The sequence below is a fragment of the Ranitomeya imitator genome, chromosome 3 (assembly GCF_032444005.1).
Source record: "Ranitomeya imitator isolate aRanImi1 chromosome 3, aRanImi1.pri, whole genome shotgun sequence".
NCBI lineage: Eukaryota > Metazoa > Chordata > Amphibia > Anura > Dendrobatidae > Ranitomeya > Ranitomeya imitator.
Window position 1 is genome coordinate 109486759 of NC_091284.1, and position 21380 is coordinate 109508138.

Genomic DNA, 21380 nt, shown 5'->3' on the forward strand with positions numbered 1-21380 from the left:
ACCAGCGATTTGTCATTTTTACAACGAAATTTACAAAACCATTTTTTTTAGGGACCACCTCACATTTGAAGTCAGTTTGAGGGGTCTATATGGCTGAAAATACCCAAAAGTGACACCATTCTAAAAACTGCACCCCTCAAGGTACTCAAAACCACATTCAAGAAGTTTATTAACCCTTCAGGTGCTTCACAGCAGCAGAAGCAACATGGAAGGAAAAAATGAACATTTAACTTTTTAGTCACAAAAATTATCTTTTAGCAAAAATTTTTTTAATTTCCCAATGGTAAAAGGAGAAACTGAACCACGAAAGTTGTTGTCCAATTTGTCCTGAGTACGCTGATACCTCATATGTGGGGGTAAACCACTGTTTGGGCGCACGGCAGGGCTTGGAAGGGAAGGAGCGCCATTTGACTTTTTGAATCAAAAATTGGCTCCACTCTTTAGCGGACACCATGTCACGTTTGGAGAGCCCCCGTGTGCCTAAAAATTGGAGCTCCCCCACAAGTGACCCCATTTTGGAAACTAGACGCCCCAAGGAACTTATCTAGATGCATAGTGAGCACTTTGAACCCCCAGGTGCTTCACAAATTGATCCGTAAAAATGAAAAAGCACTTTTTTTTCACAAAAAAATTTTTTAGCCTCAATTTTTTCATTTTCACATGGGCAACAGGATAAAATGGATCCTAAAATGTGTTGGGCAATTTCTCCTGAGTACACCAATACCTCACATGTGGGGGTAAACCACTGTTTGGGCACATGGTAAGGCTCGGAAGGGAAGGAGCGCCATTTGACTTTTTGAATGAAAAATTATTTCCATCGTTAGCGGACACCATGTCGCGTTTGGATAGCTCCTGTGTGCCTAAACATTGGCGCTCCCCCACAAGTGACCCCATTTTGGAAACTAGACCCCCCAAGGAACTTATTTAGATGCCTAGTGAGCACTTTAAACCCTCAGGTGCTTCACAAATTGATCTGTAAAAATGAAAAAGTACTTTTTTTTCACAAAAAAATTCTTTTCGCCTCAATTTTTTCATTTTTACATGGGCAGTAGGATAAAATGGATCATAAAATTTGTTGGGCAATTTCTCCCGAGTACGTCGATACCTCATATGTGGGGGTAAACCACTGTTTGGGCACTCGGCAGGGCTCGGAAGGGAAGGCGCGCCATTTGACTTTTTGAATGGAAAATTAGCTCCAATTGTTAGCGGACACCATGTCGCGTTTGGAGAGCCCCTGTGTGCCTAAACATTGGAGCTCCCCAACAAGTGACCCCATTTTGGAAACTAGACCCCCCAAGGAACTTATCTAGATGCATATTGAGCACTTTAAACCCCCAGGTGCTTCACAGAAGTTTATAACGCAGAGCCATGAAAATAAAAAATAATTTTTCTTTCCTCAAAAATGATTTTTTAGCCTGGAATTTCCTATTTTGCCAAGGATAATAGGAGAAATTGGACCCCAAATATTGTTGTCCAGTTTGTCCTGAGTACGCTGATACCCCATATGTGGGGGTAAACCACTGTTTGGGCGCACGGCAGGGCTCGGAAGGGATGGCACGCCATTTGGCTTTTTAAATGGAAAATTAGCTCCAATCATTAGCGGACACCATGTCACGTTTGGAGAGCCCCTGTGTGCCTAAACATTGGAGATCCCCCAGAAATGACACCATTTTGGAAACTAGACCCCCAAAGGAACTAATCTAGATGTGTGGTGAGGACTTTGAACCCCCAAGTGCTTCACAGAAGTTTATAACGCAGAGCCATGAAAATAAAAAAAAAAAATTATTTTCTCAAAAATGATCTTTTAGCCTGCAATTTTTTATTTTCCCAAGGGTAACAGGAGAAATTTGACCCCAAAAGTTGTTGTCCAGTTTCTCCTGAGTACGCTGATACCCCATATGTGGGGGTAAATCACTGTTTGGGCACATGCCGGGGCTCGGAAGTGAAGTAGTGACGTTTTGATATGCAGACTTTGATGGAATGCTCTGTGGGCGTCACGTTGCGTTTGCAGAGCCCCTGATGTGGCTTAACAGTAGAAACCCCCCACAAGTGACCCCATTTTGGAAACTAGACCCCCAAAGGAACTTATCTAGATGTGTGGTGAGCACTTTGAACCCCCAAGTGCTTCATAGAAGTTTATAATGCAGAGCCGTGAAAATAATAAATACGTTTTCTTTCCTCAAAAATAATTATTTAGCCCAGAATTTTTTATTTTCCCAAGGGTTACAGAAGAAATTGGACCCCAAAAGTTGTTGTCCAGTTTCTCCTGAGTACGCTGATACCCCATATGTGGGGGTAAACCACTGTTTGGGCACATGCCGAGGCTCGGAAGTGAAGTAGTGACGTTTTGAAATGCAGACTTTGATGGAATGCTCTGTGGGCGTCATGTTGCGTTTGCAGAGCCCCTGATGTGGCTTAACAGTAGAAACCCCCCACAAGTGACCGCATTTTGGAAACTAGACCCCGAAAGGAACTTATCTAGATGTGTGGTGAGCACTTTGAACCCCCAAGCGCTTCATAGAAGTTTATAATGCAGAGCCGTGAAAATAATAAATACGTTTTCTTTCCTCAAAAATAATTATTTAGCCCAGAATTTTTTAATTTTCCCAAGGGTAACAGGAGAAATTTGACCCCAATATTTGTTGTCCAGTTTCTCCTGAGTACGGTGATACCCCATATGTGGGGGTAAACTACTGTTTGGGCACATGCCGGGGCTTGGAATTGAAGTAGTGACGTTTTGAAATGCAGACTTTGATGGAATGCTCTGCGGGCGTCACGTTGCGTTTGCAGAGCCCCTGATGTGCCTAAACAGTAGAAACCCCCCACAAGTGACCCCATTTTGGAAACTAGACCCCGAAAGGAACTTATCTAGATGTGTGGTGAGCACTTTGAACCCCCAAGTGCTTCATAGAAGTTTATAATGCAGAGCCGTGAAAATAATAAATACGTTTTCTTTCCTCAAAAATAATTATTTAGCCCAGAATTTTTTATTTTCCCAAGGGTTACAGGAGAAATTGGACCCCAAAAGTTGTTGTCCAGTTTCTCCTGAGTACGCTGATCCCCCATGAGTGGGGGTAAACCACTGTTTGGGCACACGTCGGGGCTCAGAAGGGAAGTAGTGACTTTTGAAATGCAGACTTTGATGGAATGGTCTGCGTGCGTCACGTTGCGTTTGCAGAGCCCCTGGTGTGCCTAAACAGTAGAAACCCCCACAAGTGACCCCATTTTAGAAACTAGACCCCCCAAGGAACTTATCTAGATATGTGGTGAGCACTTTGAACCCCCAAGTGCTTCACAGACGTTTACAACGCAGAGCCGTGAAAATAAAAAATCATTTTTCTTTCCTCAAAAATTATGTTTTAGCAAGCATTTTTTTTGATTCACAAGGGTAACAGGAGAAATTGGACCCCAGTAATTGTTACGCAGTATGTCCTGAGTATGCTGGTACCCCATATGTGGGGGTAAACCACTGTTTGGGCACACGTCAGGGCTCGGAAGTGAGGGAGCACCATTTGACTTTTTGAATACGAGATTGGCTGGAATCAATGGTGGCGCCATGTTGCGTTTGGAGACCCCTGATGTGCCTAAACAGTGGAAACCCCTCAATTCTAACTCCAACACTAACCCCAACACACCCCTAACCCTAATCCCAACTGTAGCCATAACCCTAATCACAACCCTAACCACAACCCTAATTCCAACCCTAACCCTAAGGCTATGTGCCCACGTTGCGGATTCGTGTGAGATATTTCCGCACCATTTTTGAAAAATCGGCGGGTAAAAGGCACTGCGTTTTACCTGCGGATTTTCCGCGGATTTCCAGTGTTTTTTGTGCGGATTTCACCTGCGGATTCCTATTGAGGAACAGGTGTAAAACGCTGCGGAATCCGCACAAAGAATTGACATGCTGCGGAAAATACAACGCAGCGTTTCCGCGCGGTATTTTCCGCACCATGGGCACAGCGGATTTGGTTTTTCATATGTTTACACGGTACTGTAAACCTGATGGAACACTACAGCGAATCCGCAGCCAAATCCGCACAGTGTGCACATAGCCTAATTCTAAAGGTATGTGCACACGCTGCGGAAAACGCTGCGGATCCGCAGCAGTTTCCCATGAGTTTACAGTTCAATGTAAACGTACGGGAAACAAAAATCGCTGTGCCCATGCTGCGGAAAAACTGCACGGAAACGCAGCGGTTTACATTCCGCAGCATGTCACTTCTTTGTGCGGATTCCGCAGCGGTTTTATAACTGCTCAAATAGAAAATCGCAGTTGTAAAACCGCAGTGAAATGCGCAGAAAAACCGCGGTAAATCCGCCATAAATCCGCAGCGGTTTAGCACTGCGGATTTATCAAATCCGCAGCTGAAAAATCCGCAGAGGACCAGAATACGTGTGCACATACCGAAACCCTAACCCTAGCCCTAACCCTACCCCTAACCCTACCCCTACCCCTAACCCTAACCCTACCCCTAACCCTACCCCTAACCCTACCCCTACCCCTAACCCTAACCCTATTCTAACATTAGTGGAAAAAAAAAATGTCTTTATTTTTTTATTGTCCCTACCTATGGGGGTGACAAAGGGGGGGGGTCATTTATTATTTTTTTTATTTTGATCACTGAGATATAATCTATCTCAGTGATCAAAATGCACTTTGGAACGAATCTGCCGGCCGGCAGATTCGGCGGGCGCACTGCGCATGCGCCCGCCATTTTGGAAGATGGCGGCGCCCAGGGAGAAGACGGACGGGACCCTGGCTGGATCGGTAAGTATGATGGGGTGGGGGGGAGCACGGGGGGGGAATCGGAGCGCGGGAGGGGTGGAACGGAGCACGGGGGGCGTGGAACGGAACACGGGGGGGCTGGAATGGAGCACGGGGGGGTGGAACGGAGCACCGGGGGGGTGGATCGGAGTGCAGGGGGGGTGGTTGGAGCACGGGGGGGTGATTGGAGCATGGGGGGAGCGGACAAGAGCACGGGGGGGAGCGGAGCACTGGATGGAGGGGAGCCGGAGCAGTGTACCGGCCAGATCGGGGGGCTGGGGGGGCGATCGGTGGGGTGGGGTGGGGGCACATTAGTATTTCCAGCCATGGCCGATGATATTTCAGCATCGGCCATGGCTGGATTGTAATATTTCACCCGTTATAATAGGTGAAATATTACAAATCGCTCTGATTGGCAGTTTCACTTTCAACAGCCAATCAGAGCGATCATAGCCACGAGGGGGTGAAGCCACCCCCCCTGGGCTAAACTACCACTCCCCCTGTCCCTGCAGATCGGGTGAAATGGGAGTTAACCCTTTCACCCGATCTGCAGGGACGCGATCTTTCCATGACGCCACATAGGCGTCATGGGTCGGATTGGCACCGACTTTCATGACGCCTACGTGGAGTCATGGGTCGGGAAGGGGTTAAATTATCCCCCTTTTCCCAAAACCAAAATAATGAAATGTAAGAAATATGAAAAAATAAACATATTTGGTATTACCTTGTACTTAAAAGTCAGATTTATCAAGTTATCACATTATCTAACTCATACGATAAATGCTGTAAAGAAAAGAAAAATAACAGAATTGCCATTTTTTGTTCACCACAGCTCCTCCCAAAAATTAAAAAAAAAGCCATTAAAACATCAGATGTACCAATAAAAATGACAACTCACCAAGAAAAAATTAACTTTTCATCAACCGCAATTATATATATATAAAATAAATCACTTTCTGATAATATTTACCCTTTAGCGGTAATGGGTCACCAGGTTTTTGCCACCAAAACTGAGAGTGGCACAGTGTAGAGACAGAGACCCTGATTGTAGCGATGTCTCACCAAGGTTGCCTTCACAGTTTGCATTTCTCCGTTTGGTGGGTGGGTTTGGACGCAAGCGCCGACGGAACCCACAAATGTGGAGAAAAGCGCAATGTGAAAGCACAGTTACTGGGCTGCTTCTTGTAGTTTTTTTAAGATCATTGTTTTATCAGCAGGAGATTATCATTATAGGACTAGTAAACCTGCTGCCATGTAGTCCTCCATATTCATGATCTCTGTATAACCCCGCCCCCACCACTGATTGGCAACTTTCTACCTATGCACAGTGTACATGGAAAGAAGCCAATCAGTGATGTGGGCGGGGTTTTACTAAACTCAGCCTTCAGAGAACTGGTATATCTGCAGCAGAGAAAACAGTGATTGTATCAAAATGATAGCAAGCCGCCCATTTAGGCTGGTTTCACACTAGAGTTTTGAGGAGCTGCAGAGGGCTGCGGACTTCCTCCATGAAGCCCCGCCCTCGGCCGCTAGCTCCGCCTACTTCTGCATGCGGCCAGCAGGCGGCCTGTGTACCTATCTTTAACATTAGGTACGCAGGTCGTGCCGCTGTATGCGGATGCTTCCGCATGGGTCGTTTTGACAATGCAGAGAAAAAAAATTGCTACAAGCTGCGTTTTACGCTGGTCGCCACACCGTCAAAACGACGCATGCGGAAGCATCCGCATACAGCTGCACGACTTGGGTACCTAATGTTAAAGATAGGTACGCTGGCCGCATGCCGGCCGCATGCAGAAGTAGGCATAACTAGCGGCCGAGGGCGGGGCTTCACGGAGGAAGTCCGCAGCCCTCCGCAACGCTAATGTGAAACCGGCCTAAGTGATTCATCCCTGGAATCAGAGTCTCTGCCCCTACATCACGCTGCTCTCAGAAAATGGGAAATAAAAAAATCTAGTGAAAAATTTGCTTTAAGATTTCATTTTTCACTTCAATTATTGTACTAAAATGAGTGTTTCTGTGATTGTGGCTGCAGGCAATGCACAACTATTGCTGTATGGAGTGTTGTGTGATTTACATATGACTAATGCAAATTTTAGGATTTAAATAATGATATAGAATAGAATAAGCTTTAGCCGCTTCCTATTTTATTATTAATGCCGCACATAGTAATGGGACATTACGATTACTTCTAGCATATCTGCACCTGACATGTCACGCTGTGACAATAATCACATGACATGACTCGCTCTCAGCCTCATAGTCCTGATCCATGTGGCGCAGAAGCAATTATTGCCATATGCTGCGCTCCCACCATTCTCATCTCGCTCCTGCTCAGCATCCATTAGAAACTGCAGTAATGTATGTACGACTGGTAGTTTGTGCATGAATGGTAATGATGTGTGGCGGTAACAGTCTTGTGTAAGGGAAACCGGTAGTCCAATGAGTGACTGACGAACAGATTAAGCAAGCGTGACAGGAATTGACAGTGTGTGTAAATAGTGAGTGTAATATGGGTTGTGGTACAGCTAATATTTTTATTTTTTTCCATCTACAATTTACTGTGTCCTATTAAAGGGAACTTGTCAGTTGATTCACACTGCACGAACAACAGCAGCAGCAGGAATCACAGTCCGGCTCCTGCATTACAAACAACAATGTTTAAAGGGTTTGTCGCAAGTTGATAAATTAGCAAAATTGAAGAAAAAAAAAGAAAAAAACCCTTTGCAATTTGCTTCTTATTAAATTATCCCTCCTGTGAACTTTTCCCCCCTAAATCTGTGTATATATGTATGTCCTGTGGTGTGTGTTAATATACTCAACCTATCGCCACTTTCTCCTGTATCCAGTGTTGTCCTGCTCCTCTTCTGCACCACTCTCAGACTTTCCGGCTCACTCCATGATCTATGCATGAGCCAGAAGTCTCTACTACTTCCGGAGAGTGCAGTGTGACGCGGAGAGAGGTGACGTCACTCAGAAGAGCAGCAGAATGCACTGGATACCAGAGAAAATGGCGGAAGCTGAGTATATTAATACATGGGATGGCAGACAACACAGCACGTCCCATACAAATATAACCTAATAAAGACTACAGACTCTCCTTTGGGAAATAAAGGCTGCTGTGGTTATTAATGAGTTACCTAATAATTAACCATTCAAAAAAAACTAATTAAATCACATTAATCTAAAAATGAGACATTACAATTCCACAAACTTATAATTCAAACGATGTCCACCCAGCACACAGCTGGCCGACCACCCAACTAAAAAACACCGCGACTACCAAAACATCCAAGGAAGGGCGGGTGAGGGAGCCGCTTCACCGGCTGGTACTGACACCTCTGACAGGAATGTCAGGTTTATATCATCATCTGATTCCCGCTTAAACACCTTCTGCCAATCAAATGCCTGGTGTCCAAAACTGACCGATCAGAATCCAGAAAGTGAGTACCATTAACCCTCCTTGCCAAAGGGGTGGACGGCCCATACCAACACATTAACCTGAGGTAAATCATAGGGGGAGAAAAAGGAGCAACAAAGTTAAATCTACTAAACACTACCCACCAACTAATGCTCAAAAAAAGGGGAATGAATGAATGGTGTATAGGGTGCCCCGATCCCATGCTTCCCCCATGCTAATTGCTCGAAAGGGAAGCTTATACATTCACACTGCACTACATACACATATACACAGATTTAGGGGGGAAAAAGTTTATGGGAGGGCTCTATTCTCAAGAGCGGAAATATTTTGAATTTTAGGGTATGTGCACATTAAGCCTTTTTGCTCATTTTTTTTTTTATAGAAATGAAGCAGAAACTCAAAGTTTTTGATTAGTGTTGAGGTTTAGAGATGGATTTTGGAGTTTTTGCTCCATTTCTGCTCCAAAAACACCACGAATAAACTCTGTATACATGGTTGAGAGCACGGCCGAGGCCCAGGTGTCCAGTCACAGAGGTATGTCCCTGTCCACTTCTCTCTGCCCACTCAGCTAGACTGACAGGTCTCTCATAACTATGTTTTTCTCTGAAACGCCATATAATTTAAATCATGAATCAGGTGACAGGATCCCATAAAATGAATTTGGCCCATCTTATGCTAGTGGACCCTCGATCAAGGTTTGATGAATTAGGGAATCAAAGTCAATTACAAACTCTCCAATATTGAATGACTAAAGGGGTTGTCCATTTTATTTTTATAAGAAATGTGTTGGGGACATGATTTTGGTGCATTTACTAATATATAAGCATTACAGGTTTTCCTTCAACACTTCTTAATGTTGACTGCAAAGCTCTTCTGTTCTCAAAATGGCTGCTGGTAAAGGAACTTGGGATCAGACCTGTCCATCATTCTTTTCCACTTCAAAATAACTAAACATGGGAAGGTCACGATGGACACATCTGGTCATATGTTTCTCCATCATTGGCCATTTTTAGATCAGGAGAGGTGAGAAGTCAATGAAGAAGGAGGAACTAAAACAGGCAGAACTTCACAAAGAAGAAAATCAGGGCTGAACCATTAACACGTCAATATTAGTAAGTGCCACATAACCATGTTTCAAACACTTTTGTTAAAAGAAGGTAAAATGGTCAACCCATTTAACCTTATTTGCATAAAACTAGATACCCCCTCTAAATTATCAGGTTTACTTGTGTTACAGCTTAGAAGTGTCCCTTCCAGATTGTTTGATGCACATATTGTCATACTTGCTGGTTACTATCCCTGTATGATCCTAGTAGTTAGTTATGGATAGTATGGCTTCATGCACTAATATGGTTATGGCAGCTATAAAACAATATGGTACAAGCTTGTTATGATTACGAAACATGAAATCTATTGTAGAGATGATAATACTAATACGCTACAGTCAGAAGGCACAACATATGAACAGCAAGCTGCTTTGTATGTTGCAAGCTCTCAGGCACTGGATCATTTTGTGGCTTACTTGGCTATTTTCAAGCAAAAAAAACACAAGACTATGATAATGAGGGATTGCCTTGTTATCTGTCAAGTCATCAGATAGTGCAAAGCATTGACATTTCCTACAAACACCAACAATTAGTATACAACGCAAAGTCAAGCCGTAACTACAGAGAATTCACCCCAATGCTTCTGGTTTCCACTTTAATGGACCAGTGTAATAATGAATACATGCCCATACATTTACCAAAATACAACAAATGGCTGAAAAAAAAACACCTAAACACTCCCAAGGATGGAAACCGCTAACCACACCACAGGCATTAAGGGTGATAGGTGTAGGAACTATTCTGTTGCCTACAGTTGACGCTTATAGGTTTCACAACCCAGCTCACATGACAACAGTACAGCACGCCCATGCTGCCTAGGGATGGACATTTGTAGACAATGCTACTTACTGTACTTGAGCCGGAACTTGACTGGCTGAGTTTATCAAAACGAAATTTGAGGTTGGATCTTGGGGAATTTCTACTCTTTACATCTGTGAGAAGGAAACAGGATCAGACGTGCACTTGATATAAAAACTTCATTCACCTTTAGGGTGCAGTCAGAGAGCCATATACATTGGACTGAGGTCGGAACCCAGTGCACAGGCTGAATGGCGGGTCTCCTGACCCCCGAGCGTGACAGCTGCATAGAAATACATGAAAGCTATCACGCTTGGGTAGTAAGAGCCAATGGCCAGTCCGTGCACTTTGTTCCGATCTCGCTCAGATTTCGACGACCTTCTGACTGCACCCTTAGGTTAAGTTCTCATGATGAGTTTTGGGTGAGGTTTTGAAGCTGCATATTTTCTCTGTGCAATAAATGCAGAGTCTTATTCCAACAAAGTGGATTGGATTTATAGAAATCTTATACCCACTGTGCTTTTTTTTACATTACGTAAAAGAACCTAGGGTGCGTGTTTTAGATCTCTATCATGTAAATATTTCTTGCGGGTACGCTGAGTTTTATGCACAGATTTTCCCCATAGAATTGGAATTAAATGCAGGTAAAAAACACCTGCATGTCTTTCATGCGTTTCCGCTGCAAAAATGCACTTAAAAATTAGAGATGAGCGAATCACTTTGCACAAGCCCAGTCCACGGTCTAGGTCAGTGTTCTCTGGCTATGGAAAGTAGCTGCGTGAATTTGCTCACCTTCCGGGTACCTTGATGCGGCATTTGATTCACAGGTGCCTGGTGTGACATATATCTATGCGCTGTATGGTACACAGTTGACGACGGGGCCTTGCAGCAAATCATAAGACGAGCCAAGGGTCCCAGAAGGTTGGACCGGGATTGGGGTTGTGCACAGTGATCCGTTCAGCTCTACTAAAAACATATGTTTACCACAAATGATTGTTTCAATAAAGCTTTGTTAAAGCCAAATACCAGGAAGTATCAAAAACAAAGCGGCTATACTTAAAAAATAATAAAAGAGACTAAATCCACATTGTGAAAAACGCAATAAAACAAAACACATAAAACCAAATTGACCTATTTGGTGCCAAAATTCTGTAGAAAATCTGCAACATCAAAGCTCATCAAATACTCATCATGGAAAAGTAGCCTTAGACTATATGTGGGCAGGGAGAGTGCAATTAATTTACTAGCTAGATATGTGTGTTAACTGTTCTTCACACCATGAAGATGTAAAATCTTTGTGGTCGATCAATGGATGCAATTATTATTTAATGTTTGCATATTGATTGTAATAAAGGTCCTTTAATCTTCTCTGAAAATGTGAAATCCAGTGTGTAATGTCCTAATCCTCTGCTGACATGCCAGAAGGTTTGATTGGTGACTACTCCGGTTCTGAGGACTTGCGTGTTGCTAAAACTATAGGGAAGGAGCACTCGGTTCAATGCTGCGCTCCTTCAGCTGTGCTTATCTCTGCATGGCAAACTGTCAGATCGGTGGGGTTGATAGTGTATAGGTTCAAAGACTTTGTATAGATCTGTACATCTTTCTACTCATGTCTTAGAGGATCATAAAAAACATAACCAAAAACAGATAAATGGCATTGTGCTCATCTGAGCGTTTCTGCTACTTATTTTCCGTATTCAGGAGCAATTTCTCTGCTAGGACTTCCACCATTTAAAACTTCTGACTTGTCACTTGCACATGTTAGAATATCTTTTTCAAAAATTAGATACATTATAATACTTGCAAGTATTGTCATTATAAATAGCCTAGGTATATAACCGGCATTAATGTCACACCTTAAAGAGTAACTCAACTTTTTTTTTATAACTTAGTCCAGCATGGAAAGTTATGAAACTCTGCAAATCACTTCATTAAAGTATTTGTCTCTAAGGGGTTGTCCGGCGTTAGACTACAAGTCTGCAGTCACTCTGTGTGATTACAGACTTGTGAATGCTCACATTGTGCGCTCTGTGCACTGTGACAATTCTCCGGGGCAGGGAGACGGTGTTCATATGACTGCAAGTAAGAAATTTGCATACTTCCGGCTATATTGCGACTAGACTGTGTCTTGCCTCGCTCAATACACTTGCATTGAGCGAGGCCATGCCCATCTTGTAGGCACATACTTGTAGTCATGCTCCTGGTACCGGCATCGGAAAATCCTCACAGTTCACAGCACGCGTGATGTGAAGATTCACAAGTCTGCAGTCAAAGAGAGTGACTGCAGGTTTGTAGCCAACACCAGGAGAGCACATTTACTTCTCATTAAAAACGCATATACCATGCTTCCAAACCCCTGCTTTTCCATAGTCTGTTCACCTGCCTTCAGCTACATTTCTATCAGACCATACTCATTTAGAGTACTGACGCTGGCAGTGATGGGTCAGCACCTGTTTTCTCCTATGCATGTTCTGCTTGTCAGAACAATGTCCTGCCGCAGGCTTGACAGACCTTCACTGCCCCCGGCATAGTACCCTACAATGGGAGCATTGGCTTTACTTCCACATGCACCCTGTTTTCATTACCTTCCCTGGTGACACATACAGGAACATCTGAAAGCAAACCCAATACATCCATTACAGTATACAAGGGGCAGTGAGGGTGCTGACACATATTACAGTTATTATCGTACTGGAGTGGGAGGAGATAGTGCTGTGGGTTAAATAAACCCCACAGAAATGTGACAGGAACACTGGCTAAGCTTGTTAAAGACCCCCATACACATTAGATTAATGTCAGCCAAAGCCACCAAAATTAACGATTCAGTTAACAGTCCAACGTGTATGGCAGCCCTGCAAAATGTAATATTGGAGAAAATATAGATCCAGCATGTTCAATTTCAGACTGTCAATCGTATTGTCTCCGATGACAAACTACAGATAGACATGAAGACCACAGGAGTGGTCAGTCAAATCCCCTAATAATGTGTTTTGCAAACTTTCATAACTTTCCATGCTGGACAAAACTCTAAAACAAAATAGAAAAAAATTAAAGTTTAGGTATGCTTTTAAGGTTATCCATGTACGTCAGATAGTGTAGCTTTTGACTAAGTATTCGTATAACTGACAGCTTTCCCTCCTATACACTTGCACGCTTGTCTCGGCTGAGTATACATGTGCTCCCAGCAAGGAGTAGGGAGAAGGTTCTTATCTTCAAGGACAATTAAAAGAATAGCCATGTTGAAATTCAACATCCCCGATCCTTCATTCTTTTAAAGGGAACCTGTCACCCCCCAAATCAAAGGTGAGCTAAGCCCACCAGCATCAGGGGCTTATCTACAGCATTCTAGAATGCTGTAAATAAGCCCCCGATGTATCCTAAAAGTTGAGAAAAAGAGATTAGATTATAGTCACCCAGGGGCGGTCCCAGTCCCGGTCCGGTCCGATGGGTGTCGTGGTCCTGTCCGGCGCCTATCTTCATCAGATGACGTCCTCTTCTTGTATTCACGCTGTGGCTCCAGTGCAGGCGTACTTTGCTCTGCCCTCAACAGGGCAATCAAAGTACGTCTGCGCCGGAGCCGCAGCATGAAGACAAGAAGAGGACGTCATCGTAGGAAGATGGGAGGCCCCGGACTGGACTGCGACGCCCATCGTACCGGGACCGCCCCTGGGTGTGTTTAATCTAACCTCTTTTTCTCATCTTTTAGGATATATCGGGGGCTTATCTACAGCAATCGAGAATGCTGTAGATAAGCCCCTGATGCTGGTGGGCTTAGCTCACCTTCGATTTTGGGGGTGACAGGTTCTCTTTAACATCATTTATCAGGGGAGAGTTGCAAGTCCGATCCCAACACCATGGGCTCAGCTGACTTTCCTCTAATGTGTATAAGGTTCATTAAAAACCTTTAAAGGGGTTGTCCACTACTGGGATAATCCCTTATTGATCTAAATGTTTGGCACCGATAAAATAAAAAAGCTTATACTCACCTCCCATGCCGGTGCTGTTCCAGCAGTGTCATGTTCCCAGGGCTCTCATGCAGTTGTTATTGCCTATGGACAAATCGAACATCAAGAGGAAGTGAGAGAGCAGCTGCAGCCCTTACTTCTTCTTAATATTTGATTTGTCTGATGGCGGGGACAGTGATACCAGCGCTGATTTGGCACCAGGCTCACGTGCCATAAGAACCGCACGAGTGCCCCAGGAACGTGAGTGCCGACACTGCTGGAACAGCGTCGGCACAGGAGGTGAGTATAAGCTTTTTTTAAATTTTATCGGGGCCAAGAGAGGGGTATGAGGAGGGATTGTCCAAGTAGCGGACAACTAAACTAAATCTCATGCAGTCTATACTGGTAAAATCAAACTATGTTCCCACAATGAGTTTTTGGTGAGTTTTCAACACTGTGTATTTTAGCTGTGCAAAAAAAACGCAGCATCTTTCAGTTCCAGCTAAATGGATGGCCCACTGTGCTTTTTTACTCAGTGGAAATGAACTTACGATACTTGTTTGAAATCTACAACATGTCAATTTCTCTTGCAGGTACACTGAGTTTTATGCATGGATTTTCCCCATAGAATAGCACGTTTTTAAAACATTTCCACTACGAGAATGCACTAAAAATGTGTGTACTCCATACGTGTCTATATCGAATAAAATATTTGCAGAAAGTACCAAAAACAGAGTAGCTTTATTTAATAGATGACACACCAAATAAGAGATAAAAACCACAACTCCAAAAAAACACTATAAAAATGGATGTAAAAAAATGCACTAAAAAATGCAATGAAAAAATGTGAGTAACCTAATTTACATAATGGGTGCCAAAATTGCAAAATCAAAAATTCACCAAATACTCATCGTGGGAATGTAGCCTGCTGAAAAGTATTTTTCAGAACTATATTATTTCCCTGATCATGCTTCATCTGGGGTGATAAGGAGATCCCGGCCTCCTGTATATTCAGACCGATAGGCATACAGTTTAATAAGGGAAGCACCTGTAGGGCTCCTGCTCATGATTACTGGGGTAGTGGATGTATGGTTCTCGTGGCTAGGCGATGGACTGTAGACAAACACTTCCTGTTTGTAGTGTGATGCGCTCAGAGGTTGGCTGCCCTGTGGAGAATGTTTGTAAAAATAGATTTAGATCTTTTTTTTTAAATGTTTAATTCATTCAAGGTAAAAATATAAGATGGATCTTGTTTACCAACCTAAGGCAATACATGCACATATCCCATCAGACTATAATTTTGTGCTGGTATTTGCGTCTTTAAAGGGAACCTGATATGGCGTTAATCTGCTGGTTAACAGCATTCCAAAGCTATACAGCCGCTGTACTGAAAACCCAGCTACACAGAGGAAATGGATTTTATCCCTCCTGGCAACCTCCAGCTTTAAGTCATAAAGGTGCAGCTGACGCAACTTCAGTCACCACTCAGTATATAGTGAGTGGCGACCGTATATGTGTGAAAAAGTGTTTGCCCTCTTCCTGATTTCCTGTTCTTTTGCATGTTTGTAACACTTAAATGTTTCAGATCACCAAACAAATTTAAATATTAGACAAGGCTAGCACAAAATGCAGTTTTTAAATGAAGGTCTTTATTATTAAGTAAAAAAGGAATCCAAACCTACAGAGCCCTGTGTAAAAAAAAAGTGATTGCCCCACCCCTTAAAACATGAATTAACTGTGGTTCATCACATCTTTGAGAAGCAGAGTTCAAATTCCCTAGAAACACTCAGGCCTGATTACTGCCACACCTGTTCTTAATCAAGAAATCACTTAAATAGGTTCTGCCTGGCAAAGTGAAGTAGACCAAACGATCCTCAAAAGCTAGACAGCATGGCGCGATCCAAAGAAATTCTGTAACAAGTGAGAACCAGTAATTAAGATCTATCAGTCTGGAAAAGGTTATAAAGCCATTTCTAAAGGTTTCAGACTTTATCGAACTACAGAGAGAGCCATTATCCACAAATAGAGAAAACATGGAACAGTGGTGAACCTTTCCAGGAGCGGCCGGCCGACTTAAATTACTCCAAGAGAACAGCAATGACTCATCCAAGATGTCACAAAACACCTCACAACAACATCAAAAGAACTGCAGGCCTCACTTGCTTCAGTTAAGGTCAGTGTTCATGACACCAGCACAAGAGAGAGACTGGGCAAAGTTGGTTTGCATGCCAGAGTTCTAAGGCAGAAACCACTGCCGAGCAATATGAACATAAATGCTCCTCTCAGTTTTGTCAGAAAACATCTTGACTTGACTTGATTTTTCGGAGAATTATCTGTGGACTGATGAGACAAATATTGAACATTTTGGAAAGTGTATGTCTCATTACATCTGGTGTAGAAGTAACACAACATTTCAGAAAGGATCATCATACCAACAGTAAAATATGGTGGTGGTAGTGTGATGGTCTGGAGCTGTTTTGCTGCTTCAGGACCTGAAAGGTTTGCTGTGGTAAATGGAACCATGAATTTTGCTGTCTACCAAAAAATCTTGAAGGAGAATGTTCGGCCATCTGTTCATGACCCCTCAAGCTGAAGCGCGCATGGGTTATGTAGTAGATCAATGATTCAAAGCACAAGAGCACATCCACCTCTGAATTGCTTAATGAAATCAAAATTAAGACTTTGAAATGGCCTAGTCAAAGTCCTGACCTTAATCCAATTGAGATGCTATGGCATGATCTTAAAAAGGCAGTTCATATCGGAAACCCTGCAGTATGGCTGAATTACAACAATTCTGCAAAAATAAGTGGGCCAAAATTCCTCCAAAGCATTGTAAAAGACTCATTGCCAGTTTTTCGAAAATGCTTGATTGCAGTTGTTGCTGTTGCTTGGCCCCGACAAAAATAAAAAAGCTTATATTCACCTCCTGTGCCAATGCTGTTCCAGCAGCCTCGGTACTTGCATTCCTGGGGCTCTCATGTGCTTGTTATGGCACGTGAGCCTGTCACCAAATCAGTGGCCCAACCAGTTATTAGGTTTAGGGGGCAATCACTTTTTCACCTGGCCCTATAGGTTTGGATTTCTTTTTCTCTTAATAATAAAGTCTGGTATGATCTGGTGGTTTAGGAGCAACATGGGATGAGCTCTGAAGGAAGTGGTACCTGTACTGACCGCAGTCCCTAAGCTCAACACAACACTAGAAGTAGCCGTGGGATGCTCCTAACACTCCCTAGGCACCTCGTCACAGCCTGAGAACTAACTACCCCTAAAGATAGAAACAGGAAAACTATCTTGCCTCAGAGAAAATCCCCAAAGGATAGATAGCCCCCCACAAGTAATGACTTTGATTGGAGAGGGAAAAGACATACACAGAATGAAACCAGGATGAGCACAGGAGGCCAGTCTAGCTAGATAGATAGGACAGGATGGAATACTGTGCGGTCAGTATAAAACACTACAAAAAATCCACACAGAGTTTACAAAAATCTCCACTCCTGACTAAAGGTGTGAAGGGTAAATCTGCTTCCCAGAGCTTCCAGCTTAACTGAATTAATTCATACTGGCAAGCTGGACAAACATAGAAAGCACAGAACGGATAAGTCCACAACCTGTGGACAGAAAAGAGCAAGCAAGGACTTAGCTTTGCTGAACTGGTCAGGATAACAGGGAAATCCAAAGAGATGTGAATCCAACCAGGAACCATTGACAAGTGGCACAAGTTGAAGGAAAGAGCCAGGCTAAATAGCCGAGCAGAATAGACAATCAGTGGAAGCAGCTGCTGACAACTAAATCCAAGGAGCAGCCACACCACTTAAAACCACCGGAGGGAGCCCAAGAGCAGAACTCACAAAAGTGCCACTTACAACCACCGGAGGGAGCCCAAGAGCGGCATTAACAACAAAAGTCCTTCATTTAGAAAATGCATTTTATGTTTACTCGTGTTATCTTTGTCTAGTATTTACATTTTGTTTGATGATCTGAGACATTTAAGTGTGACAAACATGCAAAACAATACGGAATCAGGAAGGGGGCAAACACTTTTCACACAACTGTACATGCCCTGACACTGACTGACAGCCATCTCTGTAGTGATATGCTGCAGAATGAGCTGTCAGTTAATGTGCCAGGGCATGTATACAGGCGCAACTCCTTATGTACTGAGCAGAGACTGAAGCCGTGCTGGCCGCGCCACTTTGACTGAAAGCCGGAGGTTGCCAAGAGGAAAGTAGTCCATTTCCTCCTGGTGGCCAGGCTTTCAGTATTGTGGCTGTACAGCTTTGGAACACTATTAAGCTAAAGATTAACTCCATAAGTGCAAGTTAATAGAATTTGGGGACAGAACAGGTTCCCTTTAAGCAATTACTTCACTGGTTACTATGGCTGCCACAACATTTACACACATTACACAATTATATGCAATAAACCCAAATGTAATAGATTCACTTAGGTCATTCAAGTTACTGTATTTTATTATAAACCAAGCACTGAATGGATGCAACTTGAAAAGAAATATCACACTAAGGGTATGTATGCAGTTTACAGCCGCACTTGTGAGATTTACTTAAAAATAGATAAGAAAGAGGAGAGAGAACGTAGGGTACACTGCGTGTAGATCACACGAATGTCCTGATCACAAAAAGCTCCATTGATGTTACCAAGCAACCCACTACCACCAATGAATTAATTTACACGTTTATTTTCTCATCTGAAGCTCACCGCCTTATGCAGTACCAGTTCATCTTCAACTTATCTCTACTATTACTCACATTTGTGAATTTGAGAAAGACCCGGGCTCGGGTCGAAACGTTAAAGAAATCACTTGGATATATTTTTTCACTGTTTTGTCATTTACCACTTTTGTGCAGAATAATAAAATTATATATTTTGAAGGTACTCTCACGAGTGTGGCTGTATAGATCCCAGTCTAGCCAGCACCATCACCAATTTTTGAGTGCGCATCTTTAAACTATCCAATACTAAGGGTATGTACACAGAATTTTTGTTAGGAGGTCAAGAAACAACATGTGTTCTAGAGGAAACCACTTCAGAGAACGCTCCTCCTCTGAATAGTTTTTCAAGGAGTTTCCTGAGCATTTTTCACATACTTTTTTAAAAAAAGTATTTTAGAAGAATTTTTACTCAGGTGTTTTTTTCAGCATTCTGATTGGACAGTGCCTAGTTGTCACATAGTTTGTGCCGAAACCCTTGTTTTTCCCCGACCAAGCTTTTTTAAAACCTGTAATGGGAAAAAATCGCTCAAAAGTCTGAACATATAAACAAGAAAGTGGTTTTACAATAGAAATGAATAGGAAAAGTATTTAAAGTCTCTTTAAAGTGATTTTTAGACGGTATAGAAGTGGACTGCTCAAATAAAACTCAGTAAACTGAGTGTGCACATAGCCTTAATGCTTAAATCTTGCAACAGACTGCATCATCCTAATGTCAATTCTGTTATGGCCATTTGTATAAAGACTATACTACTCAGATTAGGGACATCACAAGTCCCAGAAACAATGTACTACTTCTCCAGTGCCATGGGAGCTTTCAACAATATTAAAGCATGCGATACAGTAGTTTTATATTGTATGTTCTTGCAACAATAAAGACTGTGATGATCTTGTGTTTCTGTTTATTAAAATTAATTTTATAAATCTCTATGTACTATGGAAGGTAATTTTTCAGAGGCTTTAACTCCTCCTCTCTACCACATATCACTGATATGATTGGGTAGTCCTTTAAAGGTTAAGTTAGTCTATCCCTTTATGATCCCAAAGCACTGCTTCAACAGCGAGAAATTGTGTTTCAAAGTTGTCTCTGGAGGTGCATTGGGGCATAAAAATGTACTTCCAGCTTCTCAGCCTCACGCTGTGTCTCCTACCTAGCAGCACCCTCCTTTAGGTAATTGACAGGTTGCTTGCTCTAGTACACAGCCACTGACCTGTCAATCAGCACGGGGAGGGTGCTGCTAGATAGAAAATACAACGTGAGGCTGAGAAGCTGACAGTGCATTGTTATGCCAAAATAAACTTTCATTAACAACATCAAAATGCAATTTCTAGTATATATATATATATATATATATATATATATATTTATTAAAAAAAAAAAAATATATATATATATATATATATACACAGTATACATATATATATATATACACAGTGCCTTGCAAAAGTATTCGGCACCCTGAAACTTTTCAACCTTTTCCCACATATCATGCTTCAAACATACATATTCGTGAAGAATCAACAACAAGTGGAACACAATTGTGAAGTAGAATGAAATTTATTGGTTATTTAACATTTTTGTGGAAATTCAAAAACTAAAAAGTGAGACGTGCAATATTATTAGGCCCCTTTAACTTAATACTTTGTTGCGCCACCTTTTGCTGCGATTACAGCTGCAAGTCTCTTGGGGTATGTCTCTATCAGTTTTGTACATCGAGAGACTGAAATTCTTGCTCATTCTTCCTTGGCAAACAGCTCGAGCTCAGCGAGGTTTGATGGAGATCGTTTGTGAACAGCAGTTTTCAGCTCTTTCCACAGATTCTCTATTGGATTGAGGTCTGGACTTTGACTTGGCCATTCTAACGCCTGGATACGTTTATTTGTGAACCATTCCATTGTAGATTTTGCTTTATGTTTGGGATCATTGTCTTGTTGGAAGACAAATCTCCGACCCAGTCTCAGGTCTTTTGCAGACTTCAATAGGCTTTCTTCAAGAATGGTCCTGTATTTGGCTCCATCCATCTTCCCATCAATTTTAACCATCTTCCCTGTCCCTGCTGAAGAAAAGCAGGCCCAAACCATGATGCTGCCACCACCATGTTTGACAGTGGGGATGGTGTGTTCAGGGTGATAAGCTGTGTTGCCTTTATGCCAAACATATCGATTAGCATTGTTGCCAAAAAGTTAGATTTTGGCATCATCTGACCAGAGCACCTTCTTCCACTTGTTTGGCGCGTCTCCCAGGTGGCTTGTTGCAAACTTTAAACAACACTTTTTATGGATATCTTTGAGAAATGGCTTTCTTCTTGCCACTCTTCCATAAAGGCCAGATTTGTGCAGTGTACAACTAATTGCTGTCCTATGGACAGACTGTCTCACTTCAGCTGTAGATCTCTGCTGTTCATCCAGAGTGATCATGGGCCTCTTGGCTGCATCTCTGATCAGTGTTCTCCTTGTTTGAGATGAAAGTTTTGAGGGACGGCCGGGTCTTGGTAGATTTGCAGTGGTATGATACTCCTTCCATTTCAATATGATTGCTTGCACAGTGCTCCTTGGGATGTTTAAAGTTTCGGAAATCATTATGTATCCAAATCTGGCTTTAAACTTCTCCAAAACAGT

General features: G+C 42.6%; 1 protein-coding gene across 4 annotated transcripts in view; it reads right to left on the reverse strand.

Annotated features, from left to right (window-relative positions):
- The window catches only part of RAP1GAP2 (RAP1 GTPase activating protein 2), a 1157994-nt gene that overhangs the window by 5834 nt on the left and 1130780 nt on the right, over window positions 1–21380 (reverse strand). For 2 of the 4 annotated variants that reach the window (XM_069761271.1, XM_069761273.1), the window contains 2 exons: window positions 15083–15200; window positions 10142–10224 (listed from right to left, as the gene is read on the reverse strand). The exons of the other annotated variants lie outside the window; for them this stretch is intronic. In XM_069761271.1, coding sequence (XP_069617372.1) covers window positions 10142–10224; window positions 15083–15200 — 201 coding nt within the window. The remainder of the gene's footprint in view (window positions 1–10141; window positions 10225–15082; window positions 15201–21380) is intronic. 4 annotated transcript variants of the gene reach the window in all.